This window comes from Nyctereutes procyonoides, unplaced genomic scaffold, assembly GCF_905146905.1.
Source record: "Nyctereutes procyonoides isolate TBG_1078 unplaced genomic scaffold, NYPRO_anot_genome, whole genome shotgun sequence".
Taxonomy (NCBI): Eukaryota; Metazoa; Chordata; class Mammalia; order Carnivora; family Canidae; genus Nyctereutes; species Nyctereutes procyonoides.
The window spans coordinates 17,301,582-17,318,104 of record NW_026575082.1 but is presented as its reverse complement, the minus strand read 5'-3'; the positions used below and the strand labels follow the sequence as shown (position 1 = coordinate 17,318,104).

General features: G+C 47.6%; 1 protein-coding gene across 9 annotated transcripts in view; it reads left to right on the top strand.

Moving 5' to 3' along the window:
* The window catches only part of LOC129514443 (E3 ubiquitin-protein ligase NEDD4-like), a 336,683-nt gene that overhangs the window by 307,213 nt on the left and 12,947 nt on the right, over positions 1–16,523 (top strand). For all 9 annotated transcript variants that reach the window (XM_055333010.1, XM_055333012.1, XM_055333006.1 and 6 more), the window contains 5 exons: positions 2,397–2,467; positions 4,155–4,250; positions 11,501–11,574; positions 14,050–14,110; positions 15,992–16,051. In XM_055333010.1, the coding sequence (XP_055188985.1) occupies positions 2,397–2,467; positions 4,155–4,250; positions 11,501–11,574; positions 14,050–14,110; positions 15,992–16,051 (362 nt within the window). The remainder of the gene's footprint in view (positions 1–2,396; positions 2,468–4,154; positions 4,251–11,500; positions 11,575–14,049; positions 14,111–15,991; positions 16,052–16,523) is intronic.

The following is a 16,523-nucleotide window of genomic DNA, read 5'->3' as shown; positions in this document are numbered from 1 at the left end:
GTTTGTGGTTCCTTATTAGGCTTCATATCTTTCACATCACAATTTTAAGCAGAAGTTTCACTGATTTCTCTAGAATTCGATAAATTAGTTTTATGGTTTGCCTATAAAAGGTGCTTTTCCCTGGTGTCATCCTAATTTGAGCACTGAAGACATAGTGTCTACAGTTTCAAAAAAAATTTTTTTAACTGACAGTGTGAAGCACAGAACATTCTGTATTTGCACATTTTCTGCTATCCAGAGTAACTTTTTTTTTTTTTTAGCAAGAGGTAGATTTGGTGACAGATGGAAAAGCTAATTGAAAAGTTAATGAAAATGATCTCATCCACCCAATATCCTGCTATTGTTCTGTTTGTCCTCAGATTATTATTTTTTAATGTGAAGGGATTGTAAATAATTTCAAAGCAATGCTAGAAGTCAGTGAAGACCTTGACCCTGAGATCACTGCTTAAACAGATGGCACAAAAGAATCTCATTATTATTTAGAGCATATAAGTCAGGGAAGAACTTCAAGGTAACCTCGGAGTTAGAAGTCAGATTTCTTCCCTGGCTGGATCCGTAGGCTGATTAAGAGTAGACACCTCTTCTGGATTCCATTACTTCAGAAGTACTAACTGGAAGGGGGGATTACAGAAATCCATCAGTGAGGAAGTAGAGTCAGAAATATTTTTGAAGGAGGAACCTGGGTGGCTCAGTTGGTTAAACATCAGACTCTTGCTTTTGGCTCAGGTCATGATCTCAGGGTCATGAAATCAAGCCCCACAAAGGGCTCTGTGCTCAGTGAGGAGTCTGCTTTTCCTTCTCACTCTGCTTGTCCCCCTGTGAGTGTGCACATTCACTCTCTCTCTAGTAAATAAAATCTTTTAAAAAAAATCTATTTTGGGCGGGGCCTGGGTGGCTCAGTGGTTGAGCATCTACCTTTGGCTCAGGTCGTGATCCCAAGGTCCTGGGATCAAGTCCCACATCGGGCTCCCCTCAAGGAGCCTGCTTCTTCCTCTGCCTGTGTCTCTGCCTCTTTCTCTGTGTCTCTCATGAATAAATAAAATCTATAAAAAATTTTTAAAAATTAAAATATCTATTTTTGAAGAATGTGGGCATAACACAGTTGAGGATAGAGAGCAGAGAGTAATATTTGAGGTCAAAATTATAATTACCATAGAAAATGAGGTTTTCTCAGTAATTATGTTAATTGTTTGTGGAACTTCAACTATTCCAGTGAATAATTGATGGCCCCTCTGTACTTCTCCCTTTAATATATCTTCACTGGTAATTGCTAGCTGATTTTGATCCACTTATTTCATGTTTTATTTTTGGTGGGGAAAGTAAACATTTTTTTTTCCTGATTAGAAGGAAACTGCACTCATTATTTATGTATTTTATACACACACACACACACACACACCGTGTGTGTGTGTGTATAAATATATTTTAATTCTGCGACTTGGGAGTTACACCATAGATTATTTTAGCTTGTATAGATCCATTTCAGCCTTCTTAAAGGTCTGTTTATTTACCTTCTGCCAAGTGAGAAGACATTCTTAGTTGCTGCAGAGAAATCTGGAAAGATGATAAGATCTTGGCCTCAGTGAACTTCAGTTCTGTGGGAGGGGATAGGCGAATGGGCGAGGAGCAGGAGAATGGGGGCCTGTAGGAAGAGGGAGCGTGGGAGGAGAAGGCAGCCTGGCAGGAGGGTCCAGGGAGTGGACCTGTGCCACACCTCGAGGGTGGGGTAGGAGTAGGCATTTAGGAGCTGGGGTCACTAGAGAGCCAAGGCTCTTGTGAGAGGAGGAGTGGAGAGAGGCAGGAACACAGCAGGGAGGAGGAGACTGCCACAGAGGGGAGAGCAGTGTGCCTGGGAATTCTGGAGTGAGAACCAGAGGGCCCACAGGTGTGTGAGGCCAGAAGGAGAGCCCTCACCCCCACCCCACCCCCGCAGATCCTGTGCACTCCCCCTTCCCCGGAAGACAGCACAGCCTTCTGGGTGGTCACCCTTGTTCCCCTCTTGCCCACTTCCTGCTTGTCTCCCCATTACTGCCCAAGCAGTGATCCCCAAGTGCAGGTGAATTTTCACCTGGCTTTTCCAGGACACCCGATCCCCAGGCAGCAGCCTGACTCCCCAGACCCCTCGCGGCCTGTCCTCGCCAGGGCGCCTTACCCTCTACTTCTCCTTTGTACTCCGGCTCATGTGGCTTGTTTGAGCTGCAGACGCCTGCTTGGCCTTCAAGAAGCTCTTTTTCCCTCTGTGCTGTACTCTCTCCCTTTCCTGAGCCCTGCCTTCCCCTAGGCCAGGCCTGGCCTCTCATCCAACCTGCGGGCAGCTTAGTTTTTTATTTCATGCTCTGATGCACAGCAGTATCAAAGCTTGGAAAACTAACCCCTGGTTTTCCACCATATCTTAGGTTTCTTCATTAGACCGTTTTACAAAATGATGTTGGGAAAGCAGATAACTCTGAATGACATGGAATCTGTGGTAAGTGAATATAGATCACTCCCATGGGCGTCACGGGCCACCTTCAGGAGAGGTAGCTGAGACCACGTTGTAGTCACGGTGATTTTTGTGGGTGTTGTCATTCGCTGTGAACAGGGAACATTGATTTGTCCAAGGAGTTAATTGCTCTCCCTGGCTTTTATAATAAGTAAATCGTTGTTCGCATTTCCTAGATTCAGTGGTGCTTGAGGTGGGCAGACACAGATCTCGGCCACCTCACTTAACCCAGAACTGGTTTAACCAAATTAAATCCGAGGGTCGTCTGGGGATCTCACTGCAGCTCCTGCTCTCCATCGAAAACTAATAATACGACTGTTTAGAGATCCATCTGGTCTCCCTCTGTTTTCTGATCTCAAAAAAAGGTAGGAGCACAGGCCAGAAAACAGACAAAGGGAAGAGCATTTACCATCACCCCAGATGTGGAAGTGACCAGTACAGTCCAGGGGATGGGATGAACCCAGTTAGAAAATGATGCCAGGAGACACTCTCTGCAAAGTGATTCGGGCTTTCACGTTGCATTCAACTTACTCATTTTATCCAGGTTCACCATTTTAGGGTTGAAAGGATTTTCTATACAAATGAAAATGACACTCTTCTCATAACATATCTTTTGCTTCTGTTTTACTTTACCCATAGCCCCACACCATGGAGCTCCAGTCGAGCATGTGGGTGTTTGCCTGAGTGCCTGCGCACTCACAGGGCCATCAGGAAGCTCTTTGTCCCTTTGGGATATTTGCAGCTCTGCTTTCATATCCTGTCTCCTGATCAGAAAGCACCTGCATTGCCTTGGCCCTGGTGTAGTGTTGATGGTGTCTCTTACATAGTTGGGCGTATGAGCCATGTTCTCATTGTCTACCAGCATCAGTCGGGTCCTGCTCATCATCTCTCTGTGAAGGAAGAGGGTGACACCAGCAGTGCCCTTGAATCCACTCAGCTGGTTTTCCTGTGGGCGAGTTGCTACACTTATCAGCCTCAAATTTCTTTTCAGCTTTCACTTTTAACTTAGGCCTTTATTATAATGTAATGAGGAAGCTAGGAACATAGACATTTCTTTTAAAGTCTAAATCTTATACCCACCTGTTGATGGTCGGTGCACACATTCTCTCTTGCCTTCCCAGAGCCTGTCCGGCCCATCCCCAGTGGTGGAGCCCCTGGGCCTGCCCCAAGAGAGACGAGCCCAGGGCCTTGTGGCTTGTGTTCTGGCTCTGACACCAGAGCAGCCTTCCTGTTTGCTTATGGGACTTGCAGAGAGCAACCAAAGCACAGGAAAGGGGTATAAAATCATTGGTATTTAAAGTAGAACATTCTCTGTCTTTCCTGTTTTCCTCTGATGTTTTCACCCTTAAAAGATAGGAAGTATATTGATCTCTCCATGTTCAACTTGGTAAGTTATTTCTGCCAAGCCAGGGCAGATTGCTTCCTCTACGCTTTACAGAAGGCAGGATTCAAGTCCAATCCCCTGTTAGTACCAAAACACTTTTTTGGTTTGGTTTGTATTTTAAATTGAAGGAGAAGAGTAGGTTTGGAGCAGAGCAGGAAACCTATTAGTGACAAAGTAGTTCATGAGCATTCTGAAAGGGATTACGTTAGAAGGACTTAATTATTTGAAGAAGTCAAATGAGTTTGTATGTGGGGAGTTTGTATTTAATTTCTGTGTCATTTCTTTTAGGATAGTGAATATTACAACTCTTTGAAATGGATCTTGGAAAATGATCCTACTGAACTGGACCTCATGTTCTGTATCGATGAAGAAAACTTTGGGCAGGTACGTGCGGGCCTCCCCAGGATTCCCTCTTTGACTTTTAATCTTTGCTTCTTCTCAGAAGGGCTGTAACAGGACTCTGCTGGAAATTAAAACCACCTCTGAGAGCTTCACATGTTAATTAGCATCTCATTGTATCAGCACCTCCTTATCCTGCCAAGAGGCTAAGTTCTGATCACAACCCCCAAAGTTAGAGATCCTCAGTCCTCTAGGGCCTGAAGCCCATCTCCTTCTCACCTAAAGCAAATCAGAATGTGAACATTTGGACCTTGGTTTTAGAATTTAAGTACTTCAAAAAATAGCGTGTTTACTTAGTGGTATAAGTACATGGGCTGGTTAGGTGATGTTGGGGGGGGGCCTTTAATGGTTCTGTGGTCACGGTGGAAACTGTCTTGTGGGGGGGCTTAGCAGGCTTGGATTTTTCTAGCATTCCCTTCTGGCTTTGCGCCCACACTGTCATTAGGCTGAATTCACCATAAAGGTCAGTCTCAAAGATAAAATTGCCTGCTTGGAATTCTCATCACCATCCTAAAGTTTCTTAGAGTATGTTTGTCTTAAACCCAAAACTTTTAATTCATTTGTCCCTGGTGATAACAGGGCTTTTCAGGAGGTCTGCTCACGGTGTTACCCAACCCTGCTACCTGCCCTTTCACGAAAGCCCATAGACAGTTCCCATCTCCCAGAGCAAATCTCCATGACCTTGAAATTAATGAGACCGTGGAGCCTGTCTGTGAAGGGTTGCCATATGGAAAATGAAACTGATCTTCCTTCTTGCTTCAGAGGTTATTAAAAGTGTTCTCCACTGTCAAAAAATACCTGTCGCTTTACATTGCAGTACTCAGTTGTATGGGTGAAGCTAGGAAATCCGGTGCCTGCCCTCTTGGGTTCACTGTCTTAGAAAACAAACACAGACGTGCAGTTTGTCTACTTAAAAATTCTTTGTTGACCCTCCTGTGACCTTCAGTCTGAAACCTTTTTTTTTTTAATATTTTTTTTAATTTTTATTTATTTATGATAGTCACACAGAGAGAGAGAGAGGCAGAGACACAGGCAGAGGGAGAAGCAGGCTCCATGCACCGGGAGCCTGACGCGGGATTCGATCCTGGGTCTCCAGGATCGCGCCCCGGGCCAAAGGCAGGCGCCAAACCGCTGCGCCACCCACCCAGGGATCCCTGAAACCTTTTTTTTAAGCCTAGCTTATGACCTAGCACTGCCTACCTTTAGCCTTGTCTTTTGACCGCTCCATCTGCTCACCACGACAAGCATAGTGTCGTCCTATAACTTGTCCGCAGGGCCAGGTCCCTGTCTGGGGGGTGCCCTCTGCATTCCTGCACCTTGTCATCCCCCCCTCCCATAACTCTCTCAGGCTGTCCCTTAATCATTTCCCGCCTGCTATGTCCTGTGAGCCAACGTGGGTATTGCCTGCACTCAGCCGCCGCTGAGACCTACTGAAAGCTTACTGAGCAAATGAATGAATGGCACTAATCTAGGGTTTTTTTTCTTCCCCCTGTTAATAATGTTGTAACAGAAGCTCCAAGTGTGAGAAAACAAAATAGTTGCTGTGACTTCGTTTTTTAAGCTGGACCTATGTAAGGGTCTTAACTGCCAATTTTCAAAGGGTAACACATGGATAGTTCTCCAGGAACTGTGTCTTCCTTTCATTTTTAACACATGGAGAAAGGAGTAGAAATAAAGGACCAAGGAAGACTTAATATTGATCTTGTGTGTCGACTGCAAAAAAAAAAAAAAACCTTATATCCACTTATAGAAAACCATATGACTAACAGCACAGTTCAGAAGACGTTAGCAATGCCAGTGCTGGAAGCAAATGCACTAGGAAAGCTTCCTTAGTCAGTTAGATGGAACTGTTTCTGCCTAATAAATGACAACCAAACACAAGATGTTTGGATTTTTAAGTAGACCTCTAATAAAGATTTTGATGATCATTATAGTTCATATCAATTACTCATTAAAAAGAGTTCTCAGACCTCCTCATTTAGTGCTGTAGGCTCCTCTGCCTTTTGGATTGAATCAGGTAGAGTAATGCAGTAATCAAAACAGGCTCACAGGGGGAGTAAGAGAACAATTAGGTGCCCTGTTTGTTAAAATACTGCCTCCCCTTTTTAGAGAGCTAACCTGATTAACAGGGAGCTAGTGTTATCTCTCTTGCATCCTGGGAAGAACTTTAGAGTAAATTAAGCAGCCACTTTCTGATCACATCTCCCATTTCCAGTCCGTCCCCAAGCCCTGTTCATTTTAACTCCTGGATACTTCTCAAATCCATCTGTTCTCCCTTCCCATTCTTCCAACACCCAAGTCTAAGCTACAGTCTTGTCTCATAGACTCCTAGCTGGGCTTTTATAGCCACCTTGGCCTCCTGTAATGGCAGAGTGGCCCAACTTTTCAGGATGTAAGAATTGGCCTATCATTCCTCTGCCAGAAACTTTGAAGGATAAAGATCCAGATCATTGATTGGCCCCATGAGGTCCCACATGGTCTGGCCCCATCTGCCCTGTCTCCAGATGCATTTTGCATCACAGAGCTGCCCCTCTTGCTCTCTGGGTCTGGTCTCACTGAACTTCTTGAACACTCCAAGTTCCTTCTGGCCTCAGGACCTTTGCTCATGCCATCCTATCTTTTGGGAACATACTGCCTCCCACCTGTGGTCAGACATCCCTTCCTCAAGGAGCTGGACCCTGACCCCAGGCCGTAATACTTCAGAGTATGTCCATGTCTCCCTATGGCATATAGCATGGATGACTGTGCATTTATTTGTATGACTAGGTGTTGGGCATTAAGTGTAGCCTGTTGGTGTCATCACTGGGTGTGCATCTTGCCACTATGCACGCACATGCACAGAGCCTGGTACTGGGGAAACACTTTGAACAGAGCGGTTGAGCCAGTGTGGGCATCCACTGATGTGTAAGCCTCTCCTCCCTTCCAGCCCTCTGCAAAACTGTTGACTGTGCATTGCCATTGACTTTAACCCAAGAGGAAGCGCAGGCCTCCCTCTGGCCAGAACGTTGTCATTTCTTCAATGGCATGAAGTTGCCACACGTGGAGTGCACATGCAGCTGCCCTTCCTCGGTGCTATTAGCAGTGTTTTTTCAATTCTCAAAACATCAGACCATCAAGTTGGGTGGTGGCTGTCATTTCACGGAAAGAAACTCCAGCTGTGGGTCATGACCGTGCAGTGTTTTCTTTCTGGTTGATGAGAATTTGGAGCTGCTGGTTCCTGGGGCCTCACTGTGAGTGTCTCAGATGAATAGATTTCAATATTTGAACAGTCATCCTATGCTAAGCAGAAAGCATAAACCAGGCACTTGTGCACACATATGCACCCACACCCTGCAGGAGGAGGCACTTGAGCTGTAATCAGTAGAAAGTCTTTATTGTCGGTTCAGATCAGCATCTGATCGGATTGCCTTGAAGACTAGAGAAGTGAGAACTCTTACAAACCTGTGCAATAGGGAGGGGTAGAGAATGGGCTGCAGCCTGCGGGAAAATTCTTTAGGACCTCGCATATATTAGGTTAAGGCATGCATTCTCTGCTGGGGTGGTTTCACCCCCGAGGGGGTAAAAACTAGTTCTTGGAGAACAGAAAGGTCTCAGCTATTACAGTGGTTTGTGGTGTTCCTAGAAGGCAACAAGTGTCTGGTGGATCTGTTTATTAAGATTTACTGGGAAGAAAAGGGCAGAGAGAGGGGAGGGGGTCTGAAAGGGCTCTTAAGGGGTGAAAATTTTTTAAAAAATGCTAAGAAACTGAATTGGGGAAGGGAATGATGAGAGGCAGAAACTGGATGTAGGAAGGAAGGTGAGCAACCGGGCAAGGTCGTGGCTGCAGCTGGAAAGAACCAGACCAGGAGCCGACTATGGAGGGGGCTCCGGGAATGTCAGAGGCTCTGGCTCCTCAAAGACCAGGTCAAGGAGCTAGAGAGATGACACCTGGAGGAGACTGCAGGAGAAGGGCAGGTTGGCTCAGCTGCCTTGGTACCATGGCTCACGTTCATGTCTGCTTGGAGAGGCTGGCGAGGATGAGGGAGGCCTAGCGCCTGACGCTCATCCCACAGGTATCGTGGGGCACGTGTCCTCTCAGCAGGTGGGTGCTGGTCCCACAGCAAACAGCATCCAAGGTTGGGGCAACAGGCAGCTGGACCTTGCTCTGTCCACGTCCGACTTACTTGATAGGATCCACACGATTTCTTGGCAAACTCCTCAGACTCTGGACATAAGGCATCTCTGCAAGATCTGGGGGATGTTAAATCCGAAGTTGTAACCTGCCAAGAGGAGGGGCCTAGTTCTGTGAGTCACATCTCCTCATAGCTTCCTCTGATCTAGTTCATAGTCTTTATGAAGAAGAGAGATAACATCATCCTCCAGTTAGTTGACTTATATATATATATTTCCAGAAGCACAGACAGAGCACCTCCTGGGTATGAGCACTGTGTTGATGTCCTTCATATTGGGTCCCTGAGCTCAGACACAAGACAACGATGACCCTGGCCCAGAAGCAGGTGTAACAGAGGAAGTACGTATTCAGTGCAGTGGGGAGCCGGGGGGGGTGGCAGGAAGCCGCGCTCCGCCTCCCAATCAGTCTCCCTCTCAGTGAGGAAACAGAGAGAGTGGCACCTGCCTCACGGGGACCGTTATGTGAGCCCAGCACTGCACCTGGGCCATAGGCCGCCGTCTATGTCTGGCCCTTGGCAGCCACTTTAAAACGTGGAATTGGAGCAGCCGCTGCTACCGATTCAAGATGTTTTCTGTGAGAAGCCCGAGCAGGATGGAGATGGACCCCTGAAAGCTTGAGCTGGGACACTGGTTGCCAGGCTCTGGGAGCAGGACCTGGAGCCTGCCCTGAGCCCCCACAGACGGCTTGCTTGACCTCCTTACTTAACTCAGAGAGTGGGGTTCCCCCCCCCTTTTTTTTCTTTCAAAAACAATTCATTTATCTGATGACAAAATACTAATAACGTCAGTAGTAAACATAAAGCCAGTACAATAAAAATACATAAAGGTCATCCATGGTTCCTACCACCCAGAGAACGTTCACGATTAAAATTTTGATTTCTGTCTTCCGGACTTACTCCCGGTAAGCACATGCACACAGGACTTTTTTATCTTTACAGAACAGAATTGTATGATGCGTATGCTTCTAACTTAATATACCCCAAGTGCCTTTCTGTGTCAGGAAATGTCGTGTGTACCATTCTGTGGCCCCCCGATTCCACGTCCCGGACCGCCCCTTGTCCAGCCCGCCCCATTGCTAGGCCTGTGGGCTGTCTCGTTACTGTGCTACACGGGCAGCAGAATGATTGTAATCTTGGCATATACATCTTGTGCACCCGACCAGTTTTTTCCACTTGGAATAAATTCTAGAAGAGGAAGTATTACGACCAGGGATGCTGTGCATTACAATTTGATGCCCGTTGCCGAACTCTCTTCCCAAACGGTTGAAGCAATTAAGCCCCCACCAGCAGCGGAGGGAAGAACGGTGTCCCTGGTGTCGGCAGTGCGGGCTCGCTGCCCCTCTGTCGTCGGGTGTTGCTCTGGGAGGCCCCCAGGTGCTCTCGTCCCCGCCGCTCCCCGGGAGTCCGCAGCCCCCGGAACAGACTCAGGGTCACTGACCTGGGCTGCACGCCTCTCGGCCCTGGGAACTGGGCTCGTTTGGCGTGGATCCGACGGGGGACTCGGTCACCCAAAGGAAACGGCGTGACAGCCACTGGGGAGGGAAAGGAAAAGCCATCGGGGGCTTGTTTAAAAATGCGGCGTATCAACAGATCCTGGCCGCGAACCTCCGAAGAGGTTTAACCCCAAGGAAGGCCCCACGTCCCCTGCGAAGCTGCCGCGCGTGGCCGTGACTCATGACCGGGCAGGGCGAGGGCAGCCTTGGGAAAGGGGGCAGCGCCTGGGAGCCGAGCAAGACAGTAATGAGGGACACGCACCTGAAACCCGCATGGGGGGCGGCGAGGAGTTGAAGTGGCTCGTAGAGCGGCGATCTGTCCTGGACGGAAAGGCCACCCCCCCTCCCCCCGCCGCCGCTGGAGGTCTCGGGGGCCTGGCTGTCCCTGGCCTGGGGGCCCAGGAGGCGCGTGGCACCGGCCGTCCGCTGCCCGAGCAGCACGTGTCCTCGCAGCCCCGAAGCCCTTACCCCCCCGTGACGGTGTGACCCGGAAACTTAGTCTGGAAAACCTCCCCCGCGGGCTGGTGCGCCCCCTGAAATAGTCATGCGGGGAAAAGACCGGAGGGGATCCCCGCAAAACATCCGTGCAGCTTTCTTCAAATAGATAGGAGGCTTGCGGGGGGGGGGGGGGGGGATTTTTTTTTTCCCTTTTTTTGTTTCGTTAAAATTTCTACAAGAGTAGACTTTATTAAAAAAAAAAAAATGAGGGTCCCTCCCTCCCTTGGCTTCTGCTGGGTATTGCTTTCTAGGGCCAGCCTGAAGCACAGAAGGCCACGCTGGTTTTCAGCCACTTTGTTCCCAATCCTCGGTGGCCCTGCAGGAGGGAGCTTGTCCTGGGGAGGGGGGGGGGGTCTGCATGCACATAGAAGGCCAGGCTTCTCGGAACACCAGGTAAATCCATCCCTCAGCTTTGCTTTTGAAGCTGCCTTTTTTTTTTTTTAAGTCCCTGCATTTTGCATTTTTGAAAGAAAATCCATGGGGCACCGGGTGGCTCAAAGAGTTGAGCATCTGACTCTTGGTTTCGGCCCAGGTTGTGATCTCGTGGGTCCTGGGATTGAGCCCCGAGTCTGCTTGAAGATTCTCTCCTTCAGCCTTTCTGCTGACATACACATATTCATTCTCTCTCTCTCTCTCTCTCTCTCTCTCTCTCTCTCTCAAATCTTTGGAGGAAACAAAGCCATGCATCTTTTTTTTTATGATTATAAAATCTAATTTTCAGAAACAAAGTGCGTGAGAATCTGGATCTCTGTAGTCTTGATGAACATATCCTGTCTTTTCTATTAAGCATAATTTCTTGATAATAGATGCTCTTCTCCACTGTTGGTAATGTATGAAGAATAATTAAAACTCCTAAATAACTGCAAAATAATTCACCTTTGTTAACATCTTTAAATGTGTAACATCTCAACAATTTAAAATCTCATTAGATATTCTTTTGTATACAGAGCCCATTTGCTAGGAAATCTTTCTGAATGAATTTTGCTTATCTGCCTTCCATAGTAAGACATTTTTACTCCGTAATGTGGAAAATAACGTCATGATGGTGATCATTGTTTTATCTTTGCAATTACAGACCTATCAAGTGGATCTGAAGCCCAATGGGTCAGAAATAATGGTGACAAATGAAAACAAGAGAGAATATATTGAGTACGTATACACATATTTACAGCTTTTTCTCACTAAATTGAGCAGCCTGTTTGGTTTATGTCTCTTGATGAAACAAAACAGCTCATGACTGTTGTGGTGGACATGCTCTCAACAATCTGAGTTCCTTTCTGGCTTGGGCTAATAGGAAGTTAAATTTTATTTTTTTTTTAAAGATTTATTTATTCATGAGAGACACAGAAACAGAGGCAGAGACACAGGCAGAGGGAGAAGCAAGCTCCTCACAGCCAGATGTGGGACTGGATCCCGGGTCTCCAGGATCATGCCCTGAGTCAAAGGCATATGCTTAACCGCTGAGCCACCCAGGTGTCCCGGAAGTCAAATTTTAAGATGGAATGTTTGACTTGTATCATATCTTCAGTGAGCTGCCTTACTTATAAAGGTGTCAAGAAAGGAGAAAAACGTGTACAGTACTGAGTAATACAGCAAACATGCTCTTAGAGTATGTGCTTACGTGGTCAAAAATTGAGATTTGCCGTGTTGGAACATAGTGTCAACAACCAGTGGGGTAAAATTAGGAATGACCAGAAATAAAATATTTCATCTCTCTTCTGGCTTCTTTTTCCATAGTGAAAATAGAGGAAAATAGTCAAAATGGCTAGGAAAATTCACACATGCAGACATAATGAGTTACTTCTGATGTTTATAATTTCTTAACCCCATCTCAGCCCCAGTTGGTGGAACAAAATGTTTAATCTTTGGGAAATCCAAGTGTTAGGTAATCCTAGGGCATTTATACTAGCTAGAAGACTTTAGTCTGTTGGACACATTCCGTTTTCCTCTTTGGTACATATGTGTGCTTCAGGCACCCGACTAGGATCTCCCTCGCCAGTCCTGGCACAGGGATGAGGTCAGTGTAGCAGTGTTTGGTTTCTGGGTCCCAGTTTCTGCATCTTGCTGGTTGCCACAGCGGCCTGAGCTCCATGTCTGCCCTCAGCGCTCTATTTCAACAAGCTGGTTCCCTCCTCTCTCAACGTAATTGGTCAGAGGACTTGAATTTGGAGAATCAGCCAAGAATCTTGGCATCTTTTAGGGTCATCCACAGATAAAGACCTATCCCTCATTAGAGAGAAATGGAGAGTCTTAGAGCCTCTGCTTAGAGACGCTGACAGAGCATGCACTCTTACATAGCAGACTTCTCCCCGCCTCACAAGTTAAAAGCTAGCTATCCCTAAAAACAAATGAGAAATAATATACTACGGTTCTTAACCTGTTCACATTGGTTGGCACACTTGTTCTGAATTTGGACAATCACAGGCAGGACACCACCTTGGCAGATGCCATTGTCTTCATTTGAAAGTACAGGCTTTGGGGCGCCTGGATGGCTCAGTGGTTGTGCATCTGCCTTGGTCTCAGGGCATAATCCCGGAGTCCTCGGATTGAGTCCCACATTGAGCCTGCTTCTCCCTCTGCCTGTCTCTGTCTGTCTGTCTCTCTCTCGTCTCTCATGAATAAATAAAAAATAAAATCTTAAAAAAAAAGAAGAAGAAAAAGTTCAGGCTTTGCATGGATTTTTTTAAAACACTGCCCCTGAGGGCGATGAGGGTCAGAAGACTGAGGGTTTGGATGTTGTGATACATATTATACATCATTCTTTGCACTTAATTCTTTGAGGTTTCAAATTTGGTGGGGAGTGGGCTTAGCGTTTCAGCTGGCTTCAGTGGAGAGGAAAGGATGATTAAAGTCTCCGCCTGCCCTTGACACACGGGTCCCCCTGGCGCAAGAATGTGGTGATGGTTGCCGGGTGCGGTGATGCCTCGTGTGGCTGGGACTCAGACCGTTGCCATGGCGGCACCTCGCAGGGGAGTGCCTTTTATGACATGACCCTCGTGCCATTTCACGACAAAATGCCTTAGCTGGAGTCCAGCACGGATTTGCCTGGCATTGAATTCTGCTGTGCACTAAAGATCGTAACAGAGAAAATGGTCTCAGTACATTTCTGTTAAAGAGGTCTTGGCATTAATCCTTCCAATTTTAGTATTAAAGGATTAGTGTTTTGCCGACAAGTTATATGTCGTTGTTGAAAACCAGTACACCGGATACTAGAGTGAAATGTGTCACAAAATGTACTGGATACTCCTTTTCAAAATCTATGTACATGTTTTTGCACAGGTGGATGTGTATATGTGTGCATTTACGTGTCTACAGGTACGATGCACCTGTGTATTCACACTCCGCGATTTTTTTTATGCCTTTTCTCCACGTTGTCACATTCGTATGCAACTTTGGTAAACTGAGGCTTGATAGGGGGCATAAAATATTTTTGAAATCCTGAGGTTTTACGTTTCCCAGCAACTCCTGAGAGAATTACTGAGTAAACCACGCTCTTGACCCTGCCTTCTGTCCGCTGGTTGCGGGGGTTCCTCTGCCTTCCCCTCAGTGGGTGAGAAGGCGGCAGGAGACAAAGGGCGCTCATGGTGACGAGGATGGTTCAGCACTCTCTCGTTTCTCCCACAGCTTAGTCATCCAGTGGAGGTTTGTGAACAGGGTCCAGAAGCAGATGAACGCCTTCTTGGAGGTACGTGGTCTGCCCCCAGCGAGTTGAGAGGGGAGGGCTGTCCTCCCTGGGGTGGGGGCGGGGAGGGTGACCACGGGGGGGGGGGGGGGGGGGGACCACCTGACCTGAGGTCAGGCCTGCTCAGCTCACACCTCGGCCGGCCCAGGGCCCCCAGCCACGCTTTCTCTTTTGCTTGGTGTCCGCTTGCTCTGCTTCTGCCTGAGTCCCTCGCAGACTTAGCTTCAGTGCAGGTCCACGGAAAACACATTTTCTTAGGCTGGGTTCTGTCTTCTACTGAGCTGTCTTGTGCCAGCTTTCCTCCCATTAGAGGGTGAAGCAGATGCTCCTCAGATCCAAATACTTAATGTCAGCTATGCTCCCAGGCCCCTGGCAGGGGTGGGGGGGATTCATTATTTTTAAAAAGGGTTCCTTTTTGGGATCCCTGGGTGGCGCAGCGGTTTGACGCCTGCCTTTGGCCCAGGGTGCGATACTGGAGACCCGGGATCGAATCCCACATCGGGCTCCCGGTGCATGGAGCCTGCTTCTCCCTCTGCCTGTGTCTCTGCCTCTCTCTCTCTCTCTCTCTCTCTCTCTCTCTCTCTCTATCATAAATAAAAAACTTAAAAAAAAAAGGGTTCCTTTTGGGGGCGACTGGGTGGCTTCCTCGGTAAAGCCTCTGCGTTCCATTCAGGTCATGGTCCCAGGGTCCTGGGATCAGGCCCTGTGTCAGGCTCCCTGCTCAGCGGAGAATCCGCTTCTCCCTCTCCCTCTCCCCCTCTCTCTCCCTCTCTCTCCCTCCCCCTCCTGTCCCCCCTCCCTTCCCCCTCCCTTCCTCCCTCCCCCCCTCCCTTCCCCTCTTCCTTCCCCCTCTCCCTTCCCCCCTCCCTTCCCCTCTCCCTCTCCTCCTCTCTCTCCCCTCCCCCCCTCCCCCTCTCCCCCTCTCCCCCTGTCTCCCCCTCACCCTCTCCCCCCTTTTCCTCTCCCCTCCCTCTCCCCTCCCCCTCCCCCTGCTCTCTTTACCTCCTCCTTCCCCCCACCCCAAATAAATATATTTTTTTTTAAAAAGTCCATTTTGGCGAAAAGTAAAATTCCCTTTTAAGTCTTGGTAACAGGTTTAGTTATGTAAAGAGAATGTAGGAAGAAGCCCCAAGTGCACAGTATGAATTTCCACTGAACCAGTGCAGATTCTCATTAGGAAACGCTCTCCTCAGCTTGCCCCAGCTCAGTCACCTGCGGTAAAGCTCTAGGCCCAGCAGAACACTCAAAAATAATTCAGGGACTTAAAGCATGAAATGTGAGTTACACTTCCCAAGACGACAGCAGGTTTTATACTTTGTTTGCATAAGAAACCCTGGAAGCGGGGTCCTGGCACCCCTGCCCCCACCACGGTGATCCCACTTTCAGAACCAGACACCTGCGAGGCCCAGCAGCACGGAGCATCTCACCTGACCTCCCAGGGTTCATGTTTCACTCGGGAGCTAGCGCAGGCTCTCAGTGCTCCTCTCTCCTCTGCTGGGTCACACCGCCCCCTTATGTAGTTCACGTCTATGCCTTTGGTACCTTATTTTTAAACATGTTCTCTTGCACATCCGTGGCTCACACGTTTTAGGACACACTGACTCATAGCTGTGTCATAAAATGGTTTTGGAAAGCGGCTGCCTACAGTCATCCACATTTTCAGAGGGTTTCTGAGATTGCTCAGATACCTGAACCTTCTAGATTCTACTTTTCGAAATTTTTACCTTGTGACTATGCTGTTTTTATTAAAACTACAGTTACAGGATACCGTCGCTTTTATATAAATCATCAGCAAAGAATGTGTTTTGTCCTGGGTTTTTTTTCTGTAAAATTTGTCTCTTTCAAGGAAAAAGGGCATTTAAGGGGATTTTTTTTTTCTTTCAGGGATTCACAGAACTGCTTCCTATTGATTTGATTAAAATTTTCGATGAAAATGAGCTGGAGGTTTGTATTTTAAACATTTTCTGTAAAAGTAGATATCTTTAAATGATATCTTATTACTCTCTGGTCCTAATGTCCTAGGGAGTAAGCTTGGCTGGATTCTACTCTCTCTTATGGGGTGTGTTCATGGATTTTAGAGTAAGGAATAGTGAGCTTAGCCACCTGTAGATTCTTCACCCAGGAGAGGGTCGTTCTGGACACACCAGGCAAGTAGAGGCCCACCAAGCTGTGTTGGGTTCATGCCCAGATGTACCAGGTAAGGAGAATTGCTTCTGATAGAGTCATGGTTGGGACACCAGTTGGGGTGGCAGCCTGCTGCCTGCGAGGCTGGACTGGGTGAGGTCCCACACCTCTGCTCCACACGGTGGTAGCTGAATGCGACCTTTGCCAGGAAGTGAGCACTAGGGGCTATAGAACAGACGCCTCTAAGAACCTGACCTGGTTTTATACTGAGTAAGGAACAACTTCAGAAGAC